The 18,357-nt window shown below is 40.1% G+C and overlaps 1 protein-coding gene across 10 annotated transcripts in view; it reads left to right on the top strand.

The window, feature by feature from the left end:
* LOC127432026 (abl interactor 1) overlaps window positions 1–18,357 on the top strand; it is a 95,350-nt gene that overhangs the window by 53,196 nt on the left and 23,797 nt on the right. For all 10 annotated transcript variants that reach the window (XM_051682779.1, XM_051682781.1, XM_051682782.1 and 7 more), the window contains 3 exons: window positions 1,721–1,824; window positions 1,965–2,105; window positions 16,078–16,178. In XM_051682779.1, the coding sequence (XP_051538739.1) occupies window positions 1,721–1,824; window positions 1,965–2,105; window positions 16,078–16,178 (346 nt within the window). The remainder of the gene's footprint in view (window positions 1–1,720; window positions 1,825–1,964; window positions 2,106–16,077; window positions 16,179–18,357) is intronic.

Here is an 18,357-nt window from a genome sequence, read left to right as displayed (position 1 = left end):
ATCAGGGTCCTACTTCGTAGATCTCAAATATAATATACACTGATGAGCCAAAAACGTATGACCACCTGCCTAATATGCTGTTGATCCTCTGCGTACCACCAAAACAGCGCAGACCCGCCGAGGCATGGACTCCACTAGACCCCTAAAGGTGTCCTGTGGTATCTGGCACTAAGACATAAGCAGCAGATCCTTCCAGTCCAGTAAATTGTGAGGAAGAGCCGCTGTGCTGGGCGAATCCACATCCCACAAATGCTCAATCTGTTTGAGATCTGGGGAATTTGGAGGCCATGGCAACATCTTGAACTCTTTGTCATGTTCCTCAAACCATTCCCAAGCAATGTGTGTGGTGTGGCAGGGCACATTATCCTAATGAAAGAGTCCGCTGCCATCAGGGAATACCGTTGCCATGAAGGGGTGTATCTGGTCTGTAATGATGTTTAGTTAGGTGGCACGTGTCAAATTGATGTCCACATGAATGGCCGGACCCAGGGTTTCCCAGCAGAACATTGCCCAGAGAATCACACTCCCTCCACCGGCTTGTCGTCTTCTCACGGGCCATCCTGGTGCCATCACTTCTCTAGGTAAACGGCACACACTTACACAGCCATTCACGTGATGTAAAAGAAAACGGGACTCATCGGACTAGACAACCTTCTTCCACTGCTCCAAGGTCCAGTTCCAATTCTCATGTGCCCATTGTAGGCACTTTCGTTGGTGGACAGGGGTCATCATGGGCACTCTGACCGGTCTGCAGCTACACAGCCCCATATGCAGCAGAGTGCGATTCACTGTGTGTTATGACAAATTCCTCCCGTAACCATCATTAAAATTTTCTGTGGCTTGTGCAAGAGTAGACCTTCTGCCAGTTCAGACCAGACAGAATAGCCTTTGTTGCCCTCGCGCATTGATGAGCCTTGGGCGCCCAACACCCTGTCGCTGGTTTGTGGTTTGTCCCTCCTTGGACCACTGTCGGTAGGTACTCACCACTGCTTACCTGGAGCATCCCACAAGCCTTGCCGTTTCAGAGATGTTCTGACTCAGTAGACTGGCCGTAACAATTTGGCCCTTGTCAAAGTCGTTCAGGTCTTTACTCCTGCCCATTTCTCCTGCATTCAATACGTTGACTACGAGAACTGATTGTTCGTTTACCATCTAATATACCCAGACCTTGACATGTGGCCTTGTTTGGAGATGATCAATGTTATTCGCTTCACCTGTGAGTGGTCATAATATTTTGGCTCATCAGTGTAGTTTTGATTTGTTTAACCTTTTTCTGGTCACTACGTAATTCCCATACTTCCGTTTGTTATTTCAAAGTTTTGATGACTTTACTATTATTCTAAAAAGTGGAAATAAGTATTAATAAAGAATGAATAGGTGTGCCCAAGGTTTTTGACTGCTAGTGTACATATATTATCATTATATCAACCATCAGCCATCTTGTTCTCTAGATATCGGCCAATGAAAAACACCTATTGGTCAACCACTAATATATATTAAAGTTTTCTTTCTAATTTTAAGCCATTTATTGCATTCACTTTTTGTATAAAGATCTAAAAATTGCCTAAAATTGTAGTCCAAACTAAACATTTGGTTGATTGTTTGGTCTGGTAAAGCCATCCTCTCAGCTCCATGGAGTTCTGTAGTCATCTTTTTAGATTATGTAACCTGTTCAAGACCTGTTTAAATACTTAAACAGACTTTCTGCTTGTTCATTCAGCAACACGGCAACAATCCATCAATCAGAGGAGGTACTCTTTCCAGGACCAACCCACCAACACAGAAACCCCCCAGCCCACCCCTAGCAGGACGAGGCACTCTTGGGTAAGACTTTTCAGAAGAGAAAGTATTTCATCAGAAGTCACAGTTAATAGAATGGAAATGTTTCTAACCACTATTGTATATCTTTCAGACAGAATGTTTTTAAAAATGTGTCTACACTTATTAATTTGCTCCTGTCGCAGACGTAACACTCCTTATAAAACACTTGAGCCGGTGAAACCTCCAACAGTTCCCAACGATTACATGACGAGTCCAGCTCGCTTGGGCAGCCAACACAGTCCTGGACGCACTGCATCGCTCAACCAGAGACCGAGAACACACAGGTAACACACATGCGCAGACGTGTGTGTGATAGACATTGACCAATGTTTGGCCATTTTAAGATTATCACATTGGCCGATAACTGCACCTGTTGTGTGAAATAACTAGGGTGTCTAGGGGAACTGAATAATTGAACGAATGACTTTCGGTTTCTTTAATGGTTCTTGAACTTACATTGTTCTGCCAATGCTTACGTAACACTTTGCTAAAATACTCTGATATTGTTTTCTGTTGCGCTATTCAGCGGCACTGCAACACTGTCATTAAATCAGCAGCGCGAGTAATGTGACCAGTGATGTGACCACTCTCATGAGTCGGTTCATTTAAATCTACTGTGCAAAACATACAGCGTGACAATTACTGTAGTCCAATTCCTGAATGAATGACTCTTATGAGTGGGTTATTTTGAATCTACTGCGCAAAACATTACTGTGCTTCCTACCGGACGAATGACTTTTATCAGCCCGTTCTTTTAAGCGAATCAAAACTGCAAGTCATTCATTTCATCATGTCCAACTTGAATTGAAATGGATGGTTGAATGGCAAGGCATAGTTAAAAATACATATTAGTTTTGTTGTACATTGAAAACAATTGGTAGTGGTTTACTTACTAATAAAAAAAAAGGAAAACCCTAGGAAACGTATTCCACACAGAAATTGCCAGTTAATTTTAAAGACCATATTTTCAAGTAAAGACCTCCAGTAAAGAATGGCTTTAATTAGAAATTCTCAAGTAAAGTTTACTTTGCAATACTCTAAATTTTACTCAAGCAATGTAGCACTGAATTAAGCCATGCTTTTAAAAGTGTACTAGCATTTCAAGTATTTTTTAACATGGTCAAGTAATGTAAGTACATTTTACTTTACCTGTGAAATTAACTCAAATTAGCAACTAAATATGACAAGGGTTTCTACTTTAAGATTGATGCATGATGCATTTTAGGGATAATAAAAAATATAAATTGTATTTACTTGGAAGTTAAAGCATACATTTTTACATGATTAAATTGAGTACAGAATTCTTTTTCAAGTTCGTGCTTAAACTAACTTATTCAATGTGGAAAGTACTTAATCTTTTCTGCTGTATACTTCACCGCAAATTTTTTTTTTTTTTTTACAAATTATAAGTGGTATTTTATAAAAACGAAATTAATAAATACAATATCTTTAAGGAATATTCCGGGTTCAATACAAGTTAAGCTCAGTCGACAGCATTTATGGCATAATGTTGATAACCACAAAAATTTATTTCGACTCGTCCCTCCTTTTCTTTAAAAAAAAGCAAAAATCTGTGTTCCAGTGAGACACGTACAATGGAAGTGAATGGGGACAATCTGTAAATGTTCAAATATTCACTGTTTCAAAAAGTATACACTCAAAACAAACAATATGTGTGTTAACATAATTTTGGTGTGATAAAATCACTTAACATTTTCTGTCAAAAGTTATATTCAATTTTATAACTTTGTTGTCATGATGACATAACGTCGTAAACCCTAAAATGACTGTAAGTACGTCAATTTAAACTACTAAACAGCTCAAATAATACACAAGTTTTAACAGAAGAATTAATAAAGTATTTTATAAAATTATAAGCTTTACACTTCTGCCATTTTACACCCTCAAAAAATTGGCCCCATTCACTTCCATTGTAAGTGCCTCACTGTTACCCTAATTTGTGCTTTTTTTTTTTATTATTATTTATTTAAAGAGAACAAGTCTAAATTATTTTTGTGGTAATCAACATTATGCCATAAATACTGTCGTTTGATCTGAACTTTTATTGAACCCGGAATATTCCTTTATTGGAAAAGTCTTGGAAAATACTATTTGCAAAAATCTGTTCTGTTAAAATCTGAAATGATCTCATCATTTGTTAACAGGTTGCTGAGTGCAGTAAATCCAATAAGAATTGCATTTTTTATTTACAAACATTTATTCTATAGGAAATAGTGAATGAGTGGACGATTTCGGACACTGTCCTTTTGGTGTCTGCTCTCAGTAAATGTGGTTTGTTCTCTGTATAAGCTGCGTGTTGCCTATACAACTGGAGTTTCACTTACTGCCCCCTGGGGAAAACAGGTGGTACTTTAAGCTTGAATTGCTCAAATATAAGGAATATTCCTTATTACGGTCTGGGGACATGATTTATTGTGTTCATTTTTTTAACACATTATGTTTTATGTAATTAATTGCAATGAATTAATGCATTAAATCATCCCTGTTTATATACATCATATTACTGTATGTATATCAGTTTCTGTAAGGATATGTGCATTCCTACTAGGACTTAAAGTTCAACATCGACAAACCGTGGTTTACAGCAGAGCTCAGGCAGCTTCGTCAGGCCAAAGAGGATGCTTACAGAGGTGGGGATAAAGTCTTGTACAATCAGGCCAGGAACACACTGAATAAGGAAATCAGACTGGCTAAAAGAAGCTGAAAAACAGGTTTTCAGCTAACAACCCTGCATCAGTGTGGAGTGGCATGAAACAACTCACAAATTACAGGACTCCTACCCCCAACCCTGTGGTGGATTAACAACTGGCTGACGACCTGTATGTGTTCTACTGCAGATTTGAAAGGCCCAATCTCACACCCCACACCCACTTCTGAAGCTTCAGGCCCAGATGGCGTCTCACCAGCATGTCATCGATCCTGTGCTTACCAGCTGGCCCCCATCTTCACACAGATCTTCAATAGATCACTGGAGCAGTGTGAAGTCCCATGCTGCTTCAAACGCTCAATCATTATTCCTGTCCCAAAGAAACCAAAAATCACAGGACTAAATGACTACAGACCTGTCACCCTGACGTCTGTGGTCATGAAATTATTTGAGAGACTGGTGTTGGCCCACCTGAAGAACATCACTGGACCCTTTCTAGATCCCCTTCAATTTGCTTATCGAGCAAACAGGTCTGTGGATGATGCAGTCAACATGGGATTGCATCATATCCTGCAACATCTGGACAGACTAGGGACATATGCAAGGATCCTTTTTGTGGACTTCAGTTCGGCTTTCAACACCATCATCCCAGCTATACTCCAGAATAAATTACACCAACTCTCTGTTCCCATGTCTATCTGTCAGTGGATTACCAGCTTTCAGACGGACAGGCAGCAGCTTGTGAGACAGGGGAAACTCACTTCCAGCACCTGTACAATCAGCATTGGTGCCCCCTAGGGATGTGTGCTCTCCCCACTACTCTTCTCCCTCTACACCAATGACTGCATCACCAAGGACCCCTCTGTCAAGCTCCTGAAGTTTGCAGACTACACCACTGTCATCAGCCTCATCCGAGATGACGATGAGTCTGCATACAGAAGGGAGGTTGAACAGCTGGCTGTCTGGTGCAGTCAAAACAACCTTGAGTTGAACATGCTCAAAACGGTGGAGATGATTGTGGACTTTAGGAGGAACACCCCAACACTGACCCACCTCACCATTTTAAACAGCACTGTGGCAGCAGTGGAGTCATTCAGGTTCCTGGGCACTACCATCTCACAGGACCTGAAGTGGGAGACCCACATTGACTCCATTGTGAAAAAGGCCCAGTGGAGGTTGTACTTCCTTCGCCAGTTGAGGATGTTCAACCTGCCACAGGCGCTGCTGATACAGTTCTACTCAGCAGTCATTGAGTCTGTCCTCTGCACTTCAATAACTGTCTGGTTTGGTTCAGCTACGAAATCAGACATCAGAAGACTACAAAGGACAGTTCGGACTGCTGAGAGGACACTTCCAGAGTGAGAAAAAATCACTCTGGACCCCACTCACCCTGCCCATTACCTTTTTGAACTGTTGCCTTCTGGCCAATGCTTCAGAGCTCTGAGCACCAGAACCGTCAGGCACAGGAACAGTTTTTTCCCTCAGGCTATCCATCTCATGAACAGTTAAATTGCCCCATTGAGCAATAACTATGTGCAATACACAGTTTAGTCTTTTTTTATATTTATCCAACACATCCAACCTCTTCTGCCATTTCATTCCTCTGAAAAAAAAACAAAAAAAAAAACATTTGCACTGTTCATAACAGATTTGTATTTGCACTGTACATAACAGATAACAGATTTGTATTAGATTGCACTACGTATGTGTATGTGTGTGTCTGTGTGTATGTACATATGTGTATAACTTTTTTATTATTGTCTGTCTTGCTGCTGTTTTTGTATTGTTTTTGTATTGTTGTACACTGGAAGCTCCTATCACCAAGATAAACTCCTTGTATGTGTAAGCATACTTGGCAATAAAGCTGATTCTGATTCTGATATTGTCCATCAGAAACTCTACTTTTTAGGTATTGGCATCAGCCATTGAAAAACCCATAATCATTCAACCTATACCATTCCATCTCCCCTCATCATAAGGTCACACTAATGATTCAGATATCCCACACTGTTTCATTTTTCTTTCTAGCTTTTGTCTTTTTCCATACCTCCTCTCACATACTTCCTAATCAGCCTGTTTCACAGCTGTACTTGTGAATGTAAGAGTAAATTTGACCTCCTCCAGGGAATGTAACTTTCTCACTCATGTTCTTGTTGGTGATGGTGATCTGTTGCTCTCTGAATAAATGTTCCCAAGTCGGCAATCATTGTCTTCACACCCACACGTCTAACATCTGTAAACAATGTCATCATGCCATAGCCCACCTCAACTGCTCTCTGTAGCCCCCTCATCCCACAAAACAAACCAAATACACACTCAGGACTGCAACAATGCATGCAAACTCCATCGATATGTTGAATATTTATGATTTATTCTTGATGGCTTTGCCTTTGATATAAAGTAAAAGGAATGTTCCGGGTTCAGTACAAGTTAAGCTTAAACAGCATTTGTGACATAATGTTGATTACCACAAAAATTAATTTCGACTTGTTCCTCTTTATCTTTAAAAAAAAAAAGCAAAAATCGAGGTAACAGTGAGACACTTGGAATGGAAGTCAGTGGGGACAATGGAAGTGTATGGGGCCAATTTTTGGTGGGTTTTAACAGAAATGTGAAGCTAATAATTTTATAAAAGCACTTGCATAAATTTTTCTGTTAAGATTTGGGGATTATTTGAGCTGTGAAGTTGTTTAAATTGTCATTTTTACAGTCGTTTTAGAGTTTGACATTATATCGTCATGGTAACAAATTTGTAAAATTGGCTATAACTTTGCACAGAAAAGATTTCTAAGTGATTTTATCACACTAAAATCATGTTAACACACATCGTTTATGTTTTGTGGCTATACTTTTGAAATAGAATGTTCAAATATTGGCCCCATTCACTTCCATTGTAAGTGCCTCACTGCAACCCTGATTTTTGCTGCTTTTTTTTTATTTTTATTTTTTTTTTTAAAAGGAGGAACGAGTCTAAATTAATTTTTGTGGTAATCAACAGTATGCCTCAAATGCTGTCGATTGAGCTAAACTTGTATTGAACCTGAAATATTCCTTTAAGCAACATTTCAAATATCCTGATCCAAATATCTCAATAAACATCAAAATATCCTGATGATTTTAATGTGCTTTATATTTTGCCTCCCATGCGCGATGTGTGAGGAGGATTGAATATCCATGTACAACCGTGCTGCTGTAGGTACTTCTCTACATCATCTGAGCTTGAAATTTCTTTGTTCATCTTGAGTTCCTGCACTGCTTCATGGAAATTTGTGCCGCAGTCAGACCATATCTGCTTAGCGGTCCCCCTTATAGTGAAAAACCTCAGCAGAGATTAATGAATCCACTGGCACTCATTGTCTTAACAACTTCAATATGTACTGCTCTTGTACACATACATAAGAAGATGACAGCCCACCTTTTGGAGTTGGAGCAACCTCCTCTGGTGTGGCAGGAAACCACCTGCCATGGACCGAAGACATTGACTCCCGCATATGTGAAAGGTGGAGCCACTTGCAGCCTTTCTGCGGGCAAGTATGCCATCTGTTGGAGTTCTGTAGGATGTCGGAATTTTCTGCAGGTCACACATCTGTGAAGTAGGTTTCTAATACATCTTTTAGCTCCCATTAGCAAGTATCCTGCTGCTCGTATTGCACCCTCAGTAAAATGCCTTCCTTGGTGCTTGACTGCTTCGTGGTAGTGTTGAACAAGCAATGTTGCTACATGATGTCTTCCAGGAATGATCACTGGTTTGCTTTCCTCCTCCTGAAGACCTGCCTAAGCAATCCGGCCTCCGACTTGCAAAAGACCTTTATCATTGAGAACTGGGTGAAGCTTTTGTAGACTGCTTTTAGTTGAAAGGTTGTGTCCTGCTTTTATGTTTTCAACTCCTGAGGATAAGCTGCATCTTGAACACTCTTTAAGATGATGATCCTGGCCTTTTCCAGCTCCTCTTTTGTATGGCTCTTACTGCAGAGGTGCCACCCGCTACATCTGGACTCTTGCGTAGAACAAGAGAATGACTGGTAGATGTGGCTCAAACGAGCGATCGCTCTTATTTGTTTGCTCAAGCTGGAAAAGCGCTCAAAACATTTGGGAGTCAGGTGATGAGATACTGCAGTCAGACATGAAGTTACCTGTGGTCGAACTTCTGGATCCGATGCCAGGTCAACAAGATCATAGTTCTCTTGAGGCAAGGAGTTGAAGAATGGAGGGTTGAGAAGGAAGTCGTGCCCTGTAAGCCAAGTTGCTGAGGCAAACGGCAAGCTACTGAGGCGAACGGCTGCTACAGATCTGGTCCCATGGTCCACAGGGTTGACATCTGATGGACACACCTCTACTGACTAGGAGTAGACAACTGGAGAATGCATTGCATTCTGTTGTTCACATACACATAAAAGCATCTTGTTTGGTTGTGACTATATCCGAGAACAACTTTACTGTTGAACTGGACCTGTTGAACTGCAAGCCCATTTCTTCTACGACCATGTCTGCAATCTCAACTGTGAGGACTGCTGCGCACAGTTCCAACCTCAGAACAGTAAGATCTGGCTCTGGTGCTAACTTGGACTTTCCAAACATAAAGCCAATTTCCGTCTGTCCATTGCAAGATGTGGATCGCAGGTAAGCCACAGCTGCAACAGCTTTCACGGATGCATCTGCAAATGTACACTGCTCTCTGGTCTGAACCTCTGAGGTAGGGAAAGATATGTAAGAAAAAGGTACTTTTAGCTCTTGCAAGTATTGTGAGGATTCCCTCCATCATATCCATTCTGGCTCCATGTCATCTGGCAATGGGGAATCCCAGTCTTCAGCCTGCATGGAAAGTTCCCTCAGAAGCAGCCTGCATTGAATGGTGATGGGAGCAATGAAACCAAATGGATCGGATAGGCTGTTTACTGTTGACAGTACTCCTCAGCGAGTGAAAGGCTTCTTATCATCAGTGGCTTGGAACATAAAGGTGTCTGATGCTATGTTCCAAGACACTCCTAATCTACGTTGGATTGGAGTATCTTCAAAGAAGAGGTCAACATCCTTGACATCCACAGCCCGATCTTCAGGGAGATATGCCTCGATCACTGCAGGTCGATTGGAGGTTATTTTATGTAGCCTAAGGTTTGCCACCACAAGCATGTCATGAGTTCGTTTGAGGACAACGATTGCTGTTGCTTCAGTCGGGAAGGATTTCAGAGCATCGTCAACATAGTCTCGATTGACAAACTCTTTCACATCACTGCCAAAGTTCTTTGGCTGCTTTTCGCAAACCATAGATGGTGATAGCTGGAAAGGGACTATTGCTAAACACATGGACACGCATTCTGTATTCCACTATTTCTTTACCTGGGTCATTGTCTTGATACCAGAGAAGGCGTAAGAAATCTCTGTGGTCCTCTCTGACAATAAAGCTGTGGAACATGTGCTGAATGTCAGCGGTGATGGCCACTGGCTCTCTCCGAAATCTCAGCAACACTCCCAGGAGGCTGTTCATTAAGGTCTGGCCCCTTAAGTAGAACATCATTCAGAGAGACACTGTCATTAGGTGCGCTGGAGTCAAAGACCACGAGGATCTTATTTGGCTTCTTCGGATGATAAATGCCGAACAGAGCTTTTCATCTCCACAATTAAGTAAAGCATCATCAGTACCATCAGATGTGTGGTGGTTTTGAAACTGAAGACTGCATACATGGACTTGACTTTCACAGGGACAGAAGAAGCTGGGGAGACTGCTCTCAAGTATGGAAATCTTGAAAACATTCACATGATAAGGTCGATGAGCACCTCATTTTGTCAGCAATACATCTGAGGTGACTGAAGTGACATGCTGCATCTGGGGTGGGAATTTCAGAGTGTTATTGGGAATCTGGTTGCATTCTAGCAATGTTGGAAGATGAAGGCTTACATTCTTATCCACTCACTCCACAATATAGCCGCTAGCTTTCCTTCCTGCAGTCTCTTTCAATCCAGCACATCTTAAGTGAATATGGAAAGGAAGGTCCTTTGATAATAAAGTCTTTAAAGAATTCTGATCTCGCTGATGAGCGGTTGCTCTGTTGGTCCAGAATGGCATACATTCTATTCGATTCCTCTTTGTGACCCTTGGGATAGATGTTAACCAAACAAATCTTGGAACATACTCTCATGCTCATTCCAGCTCCACACACTTCAGTGCACGTTGATGTTACTTCTTGATCTGTGGGTTCATTGTCCTCCCCACCATCCTCTGAGGCGGGAGGGGTGGCTTTCTTCCAGGGTGCTGGACCAGGATGCAAGGCTGACACATGACGGTCGCTGTTACATTCAGTGCAGTAGATCTCAGCTTTGATATGTTGAAGAGCAGCACCTGAAACATACTAAATGTTCCTTGAGAAACCGCTTACAGTCTTCAAGACTCTTCTTTCTGAAGCCTCGACATCTTTTCAGAGGGTGAGGCTTGCTGTGGATGAAGCAGTACCGACTGTGATCTACTGATTTTTTTTCTGTCAGCTGTATCTTTTTTTCTCAGACACATTTACTTGTGTTTTGTGAACGTTTTTTTTTTTTTAATTCTCCCCTTTTCTCCTCAATTTGGAATGCCCAATTCCTAATGCACTCTAAGTCCTCGTGGTGGTGTAGTGACTCACCTCAATCCGGGTGGCGGAGGAGGAATCTCAGTTGCTTCCGCATCTGAGACCGTCAATCCGCGCATCTTATCACGTGGCTTGTTGAGCCTGTTACCACGGAGACATAGGGCGTATGGAGGCCCATGCTATTCTCTGCAGCAGCCACACATAACTCACCACATGCCCCACAGAGAGCGAGAACCACACATTATAGCGATCACACATTAGTCGAGGGTCTCCAGCTTTTCTCACTTTGCTGTGCTGTCTTTTCACTGTCACTGGCCTCACTGGATGTTTTGCATTAACCCAGCTATTTAGCCACTAAACACTTCCACAATAAACTCTACAGAGACAAAGATGTGGTTTATGAAGTTTTATCATTCAAAGTGTGAAACTACAAAGAAAAGAAAATATACAAATATGAATTTCAGATATAAATTACACAGCAGGAACTTTGATGTATCAGTATTCTTAATACACAAGATAAAGGTTCTGTTTTAACAGCTTAGATAAATATTTTGCAGATATGATGAGTAGATTAATGATGAAATGACAAATATGCTGGAACATGGGTTAATGGACTGCTACATTAGCACAGAATTGGTAACTCAATCATCACACAAAAAACACCAAAAACTTAGTGCTCATAATAATGGCAAAACATTATTAAACAAATTCACTTACAGACACTGCATTTCAAAGGGCTTTTAAAGGTAAGATCAAGTCATCGGTGATCAAGTGTGTCAGGTTTGGCTGAGTCAGCGCTTTGTGTTTGCGCTTCTTATATGTTATTAAGATGAAGTATGATTTCACCGTCTCCACCTGAGCCATTATCTCCTCTGCAGGAGTGTTTGCTGCTTATTCAGCTCCATTTGTACTGCTGCATCTCATCTCACTCAAGCTCAAGTGGGTTCCTTACACATTATAGGACAATGTGGGATCACCATTTTCCCCCATTAGGTTAAAATTACAGATGGTCAACTGGTTGGATGGTGATCTAACAACCGACTAGTTAGGCAGTTAGGTTGACTAGTAAGTTTATGTGTGAAATCTTTCCGATGTTGATGTATTTCCTATTGAAGCAGGAAGTTTGGGTGGAAAATATTGAAGGAACATCTCATCCCTTTTTTCTTAAATAGCCAATAGGCTTGAGGTATGTCATAGCCATGAACTCATGATATGCTACTTTCTATTGCACATCAGAAGTAGATGGTATAAGGGGAAGTGACATTCTCACACTAGCAAGCATTTTATTGGCTAAAATGTAGTGAGTGTATGGGCTGAAACATACTCTACACAAGTACGTGAACGCAATAGCATCTTTCAACATACGCTTAATTTCACACGTCATTGAGATCTAAAATGTGTCAAACCGCAATTCATAACAGTGCAAATTCGTGTTGCATTCTCAGTGTTGCCGCAAGAAGCGCTATAGCAAGATTAGTGTTAACTGTCCGCTTCTACAATGAGTTCTCTCTTTCAATTCAGCCACTGTCATAGCGGAGCAACCGTTTGAAAAGAATATTGCTGAGCAAGTAAGGTATATTTATAGCAACTTTCCATAATATTAACACATTCATTTTAACGGCACACATTTTTTAAGGTAACTCTATCGCCCCCTTGAGTACTTGAACAAAGCATAAACCGAACCACGTTTTGGCAATGCGGTGTCCAAGCACTCGCATCTTTCACAGACTTACTTAGATTATGTTTCGGCCTTAAGATGAGTCATCAAAATTTTTGTATGTTTATACATACAAAAAAAATTTATGTATATATTTGTGTGTATACACGCGTAGGCCAGAAAGGTTCTTTACGAAAGTACGCAAATGCAGACGCTATACATTGCAAGCAAACAACCACTTTGAACTTTTTTGAATATCTACTGTAGCTATAAACAGGTTGACAGTTTTTTTTTGTTAGTTTTTTCCCTCCCCTTTTTCTCCCTAATTTGGAATGCCCCATTCCCAATGCGCTCTCGTGGTGGCATAGTGACTCGCCGCATCTGAGACGGTCAATCCGCGCATCTTATCACGTGGCTTGTTGAGCACATGTGAAGGCTTCACGCTATTCTCCACGGCATCCACGCACAACTCACCACGTGCCCCACTGAGAGCTAACCACATTATAGCGACCACGAGGAGGTTACCCCATGTGACTCTACCCTCCCTAGCAACCGGGCCAATTTGGTTGCTTAGGAGACCTGGCTGGAGTCACTCAGCACGCCCTGGGATTCGAACTAGCGAACTCTTTTACCACTGAGCTACCCAGGCCCCCCAAGCCCTTGCAGAAATGTTGAGAATGCAACGCTTAATTGCGCTTTGTTGTGAATTGCGGTCTGACACGTTTTGGAATGCAACGATGCATGAAGTTGCTCTTGCGTTGTGTAGCTACTTATGTAGCAAATATTTTGGGCCATAAGCCCAAAGTATACTTCGGCACAGGATGCGTGATGTTAATCTCGTAATCAGCAGAGTGCTCGAGCACATGAATGAATGTTCATGCACCTGGAGTTATTTGCACTAATTAGTGGATCCACAAGGTGGCAACACTCACATTTGAGCTGTTGCTGCCACGAAGAAGCGCTAGAAGATGTAATCACTGCTAAACCTCAGAAGATGAAGGTTAAAACAACAACTGAATGTGCAAGTCAAGAGTGTGTGTGTGAGGAGGTCTGGAGATACCTGCATTTTTATAACTCAAGTCTAAAGGAATAAAAAGACATCTTTATGGGTCTAAACTCCTGAAGAGAAAGTCTGGTGTCTCATAGCAGTCGTAGGGTGCATGCGTCAATCGCCTGTGTATGCGTGCACAGTTATATGGAGTATCCTTTACAGGCTCACGTTTGACTGTACACAGACGCTGAGTGTTCGCGTCAAAATGGAAGTATACCCATGGCTTTAGTGTCCATATATTGTAAAAAGAAACATATATAATTGTTGTCTAGTAAACAGCCTTATTTTAAAGGGATGACCGTTATTTTGAAGATATGTAGCTTTGCACATCCCTGGTTGTTTTTGAGCACAGTAGCTGTTTTTTTGAAGTTCAGACAATGGGACAAAAAAAACTGACTGTCCTGCGGGAATCCATGCAAAATGAAAGCACTTGTAGTGCAGTGTTGGCACCCTGCTGCTCTGCTTTCTATGGAACCGCGGCGTTTCATGGACTCTCAGCAGAAACTGAGGATCAGATATGCTCTCTAAAGCCATGCCTGTGTGGGGGTGTAATACTGATGCAATGATGCTCATAGCTATACAGTGTTGAATAATCCATGAATTGATTTGTGTTGAATAAATGCTTAACCATGTATGGATATGTAGCACCATGTGTCTCAAACCCAAGCATGTATCTAGGTCACTTTACCATATGAGCTTATGATATACTATATTCAGAATGGAATACTAGGCTTACTTCATCGTATAAACTGTATACTGCTTACTATTCTTTTAAAATAGTATGTGAATCAGAATTAATTATGTAACGTTTCAAACAGTTGTCATATGACCTCATTGGAGCCACTGTCTTTAAGAATGGATGAATGAATATGGCTATGTTTTGAATGGAATACTAGTGTACTGCACTATGTATGCTGTGAACTGTCTACTGTTTTCTTTAAAATAGTGTGTGACAGGTATGCATTAAGGATCAATAAATGTTTCAGACAGTGGTATTTTACATTGTCACATCACAGTCACTTTGCATTTAATGTCGCAAGTAGTGTCCAGTTATCATCTCGGCAATAAATATGGTTATTTAACATTTTAATTTCATGTGTTTTGGCAGTACTATTAAATTTAGGGGAAGAAAGTTGTGGTTTATCACTTTCGGGTCATAGTATTCAGTTTTTTCACAGTGTGCTCTGGTTGTATACTGCACATTTAGGAAAATAGTAGGTCATTCAATTATTCCATGTATACAGAAAACTCACATCACACAGTATATGCAAATGTGCAATATATGCAAAACTACATATTTACAGAATCGACTAGTCTATGGTTTGCCTGAATGATTAGTCGACTAATTGATCTTAAAGATGCCCTGTATAATTCATCTATTTCGGGATCTCCTGACACCGATTGAGCGTGTCTCTTTGGTAGCACAACATAAAATGTGTTCTTGCGTTCTAAAAAAGCTAGATGAAGCACAAAGGAATGGAATGGAAAGCAGGGGGCTAGTTAATCAAAGTTGGGCTATAGAGCGCAACAGTCTGGTTTCGGAAGTAAAAACCCCATTCATTTGTTCCATAGGCAAATTAATTTTTAACGATAAACCTCTAAAGAGTTACCATGAGCTCCAAGGTTATTAATCGATGGTATATGCTTCTGTTGAAGCCATCAGTCCATTATTTCAACTATTTTTTTAGAAATCGTGTTTAATAGTGGAATTCCTGCTAAAGAACTACACTACCCATGATCCTGAATGGAAACACTACATCAATCAGAAAATAGCAGGCAACAAAGTGCCGCCAAACAAGCACTTTGTGATGTACTATGAATGCCGCAATCGAGATATTGTCAATCTTCCTGTATATATTTGTAAAAATCAGAATATTTTGCAAAACGGTTAATATATATTGTTTCTATACTTATAATCAACAACTTTAATTCAATATTTCTATATTTTTCCATTGTTTATTAATTTGACTAAGTCATTTCGCTGTGCTTCATGGGATTGTTGTTCATGAATTATTAAAATTATTAATTGTTTTTTATTTCTATTGTGTTTATGTACTTTATTTTCTTATTCTTATAATTCTCTTTTAATCTCATTTTATTTGTAAGTTTTTTTTTATTTTTATTTTTACTAATATACACTTTTAAATGGTTCTCCTGTATATAAATAAAGCTTTACTTATTTGCATGACTAGTTGGCCATCGTGAGTCGTGACCCATTCCTACACAGTATGCATACTGCAGAAATAGTATGAGTTGTATGGTATGCTATTGTATGCTATTCTGAACATAACCTGACTTCCTCTCTTTCTTTCTCTAGTGGCAGTAGTGGGGGTAGCGGCAGTCGAGAGAACAGTGGCAGCAGCAGTATTGGCATTCCCATCGCTGTGCCAACTCCCTCCATTCCCAACTCAGTCCCAGGTGAGCTGCAACCCACATTTAAAGCAGATTGTTTGTTGGTTTACATTAGGGTGTAATGTCCTACAGGTTAGGGTTACCTTTAAATTATACATTCTTTATTGGCATTCCCTCCACCTGGGCCCTGCAAAATGTCATTTTCTTATCAGTATTTTTGTCTTGTTTTCCAGTAAAAAAAAAAAAAAAAAAAACATATCTAAATGTCATTAAAACTAAAAAAAAAAATGTTTTTATCTTTTTATACAAATAAAAGAAAAATTGGTTTATGCTTAAAAATATTTGCCAGTGGGGTAAGGAAAAATAAATGTGACACGCAGTGTGATTATTCAGTGTAGTCTTGCTCACTGAAGTATTTTCTGTAGAAACACTAGAGTGATAAATAGAACAGGATTAGTTGTGCACTATATGCATACATCTTTCACGGCCTCATTTTTAAGTTAAAGGTTTGTTAAAGTAGGCCACTACACAGTAGAGGAGGTAGGGAAGGAAGAGGTAGGGAAGGAAAAGGAAAACTGTCTTAGGTGATCTCTCTGCAGAGAAGTTTAAAAAACAAAATGGATTTTAGAAGAAAAGAGGTTACTGTCCCATTCTACTGTGAGGAACAGACCCTCCATCCCCTACTTTTAGTCACCATTTTTGCATATGTTTATTTTTTTTAAATTTGTATCCAGTTTTTCTTTAAGGCTCGGATATAAAACTATTTTGGAATCTCTAGAGCTCTGTTTCAAAAGCTGGTGTGCTGCCTACGAAGGCAGCAATTTAATGTATCATAGTTGCTCTCCAGACAAATGGTTCCAAAATGTATGAGACAACATTATGCCTTGTTTAAATAAACCTTGTTTTGGCACTCTTTAGGCATTAACAGATTTTAAGCTTATTAAGAGTATCATGTTGTTAGCTTAGCAACATGCTAACATCAAACTTTATTTGAATCATACTGAAAAGTATCAATGCTAATCTAATTGTAAATGGCCAGTTTTACCCAATATTTGTGTATGTTTTATATGTTTTATGCTTTGAGTAGTGTTGTTAGCTTAGCAACATGCTAATCTCAAAGTCTGATGGAATCAACACTGGAAATCTTCATTACTGATTCCAACCAAAGTCCGTTTCAAGGCAAGTAAGTCCACTCGGCATCCATCTTTGGAACGCTCCTGGGCAGCAATTTTCTATGGATTAAATTGACATAAAAGTACAGCTCCCATCTACTTGAATGGGGAAAAACCCGAAATCTCCAAAACAATTGGTCAAGATTACCATCAAAGAACATATTTCAAATCAGCAGTAAAATCAGAAAACAAAGGTATCATAAATTGTGCTTCTGTAGCTCAGATCACACTGTTTTTCAGGCTGGACCAGCTAATTTGCATGTACATTCTCAAGTTGACTGACAGGCGATGTCTGTATCTGAAAGGTGATTGGCTCATTTACCTGTAAGGCGGCCCTTACGAAAATCGAGTGTTCATGGCAAATTTGCCGCAAACGTGCTGATCATTTTCACATACAAATGAGCTTTGCGACAAATTGTCCATTGTTGCCAAAGGTTTCCCGGAGGTTCACCTCTACCAGCGAAGAGCTGCAAACTTCTGGCAAACATTTGCAGCGAATCAAAAGCTCATTTGCATGTGAAGTTTGTGGCTAGTTCAGATTTTCTGAAAGTTGGGGCTTCCATTTCTACATCAAACATTTGGGTGTTCCAGTTTCTCCCATTCATTTTAATACCAGTGCTCTATAGTATGATATGAGCATGTTGCTAAGCTAACAACACTATTCTAAAAAGCATAAAACATACAAAACACAAGTTGGCCATTTTCAATAATAATGAATTTTGACACTTTTACCAATGTATGTGTGCTTTGTTTTATGCTTATTAGAGTAGTGTTGTTAGCTTAGCATCATGCTAACATCAAACTCTATTGGAACCAATTGTGAGCCGAGTCACTAGTGAGCTTCATGTGAGGAACACTATTTGTATGACATTGGTCAGTGGAGTTGCTGCCTAAGTAGAGCTTTTCAAATCATTCACCGATGAGGTTCTGTTTCAGTTAGGATGCTATCTTAGAAGGTAGCTGGCTTTATAAACAATATACTGCGAGGCAGCTCACTAGATTTTTGAACAGAGCTTAGATCTATGTTTGCATTTGTGAGAGTGATATCAATGAATGAAACCTCTCAAAGTGCA

Source organism: Myxocyprinus asiaticus, chromosome 41 (genome assembly GCF_019703515.2).
Source record: "Myxocyprinus asiaticus isolate MX2 ecotype Aquarium Trade chromosome 41, UBuf_Myxa_2, whole genome shotgun sequence".
NCBI lineage: Eukaryota > Metazoa > Chordata > Actinopteri > Cypriniformes > Catostomidae > Myxocyprinus > Myxocyprinus asiaticus.
This window is presented reverse-complemented; position numbering and strand designations above follow the sequence as displayed.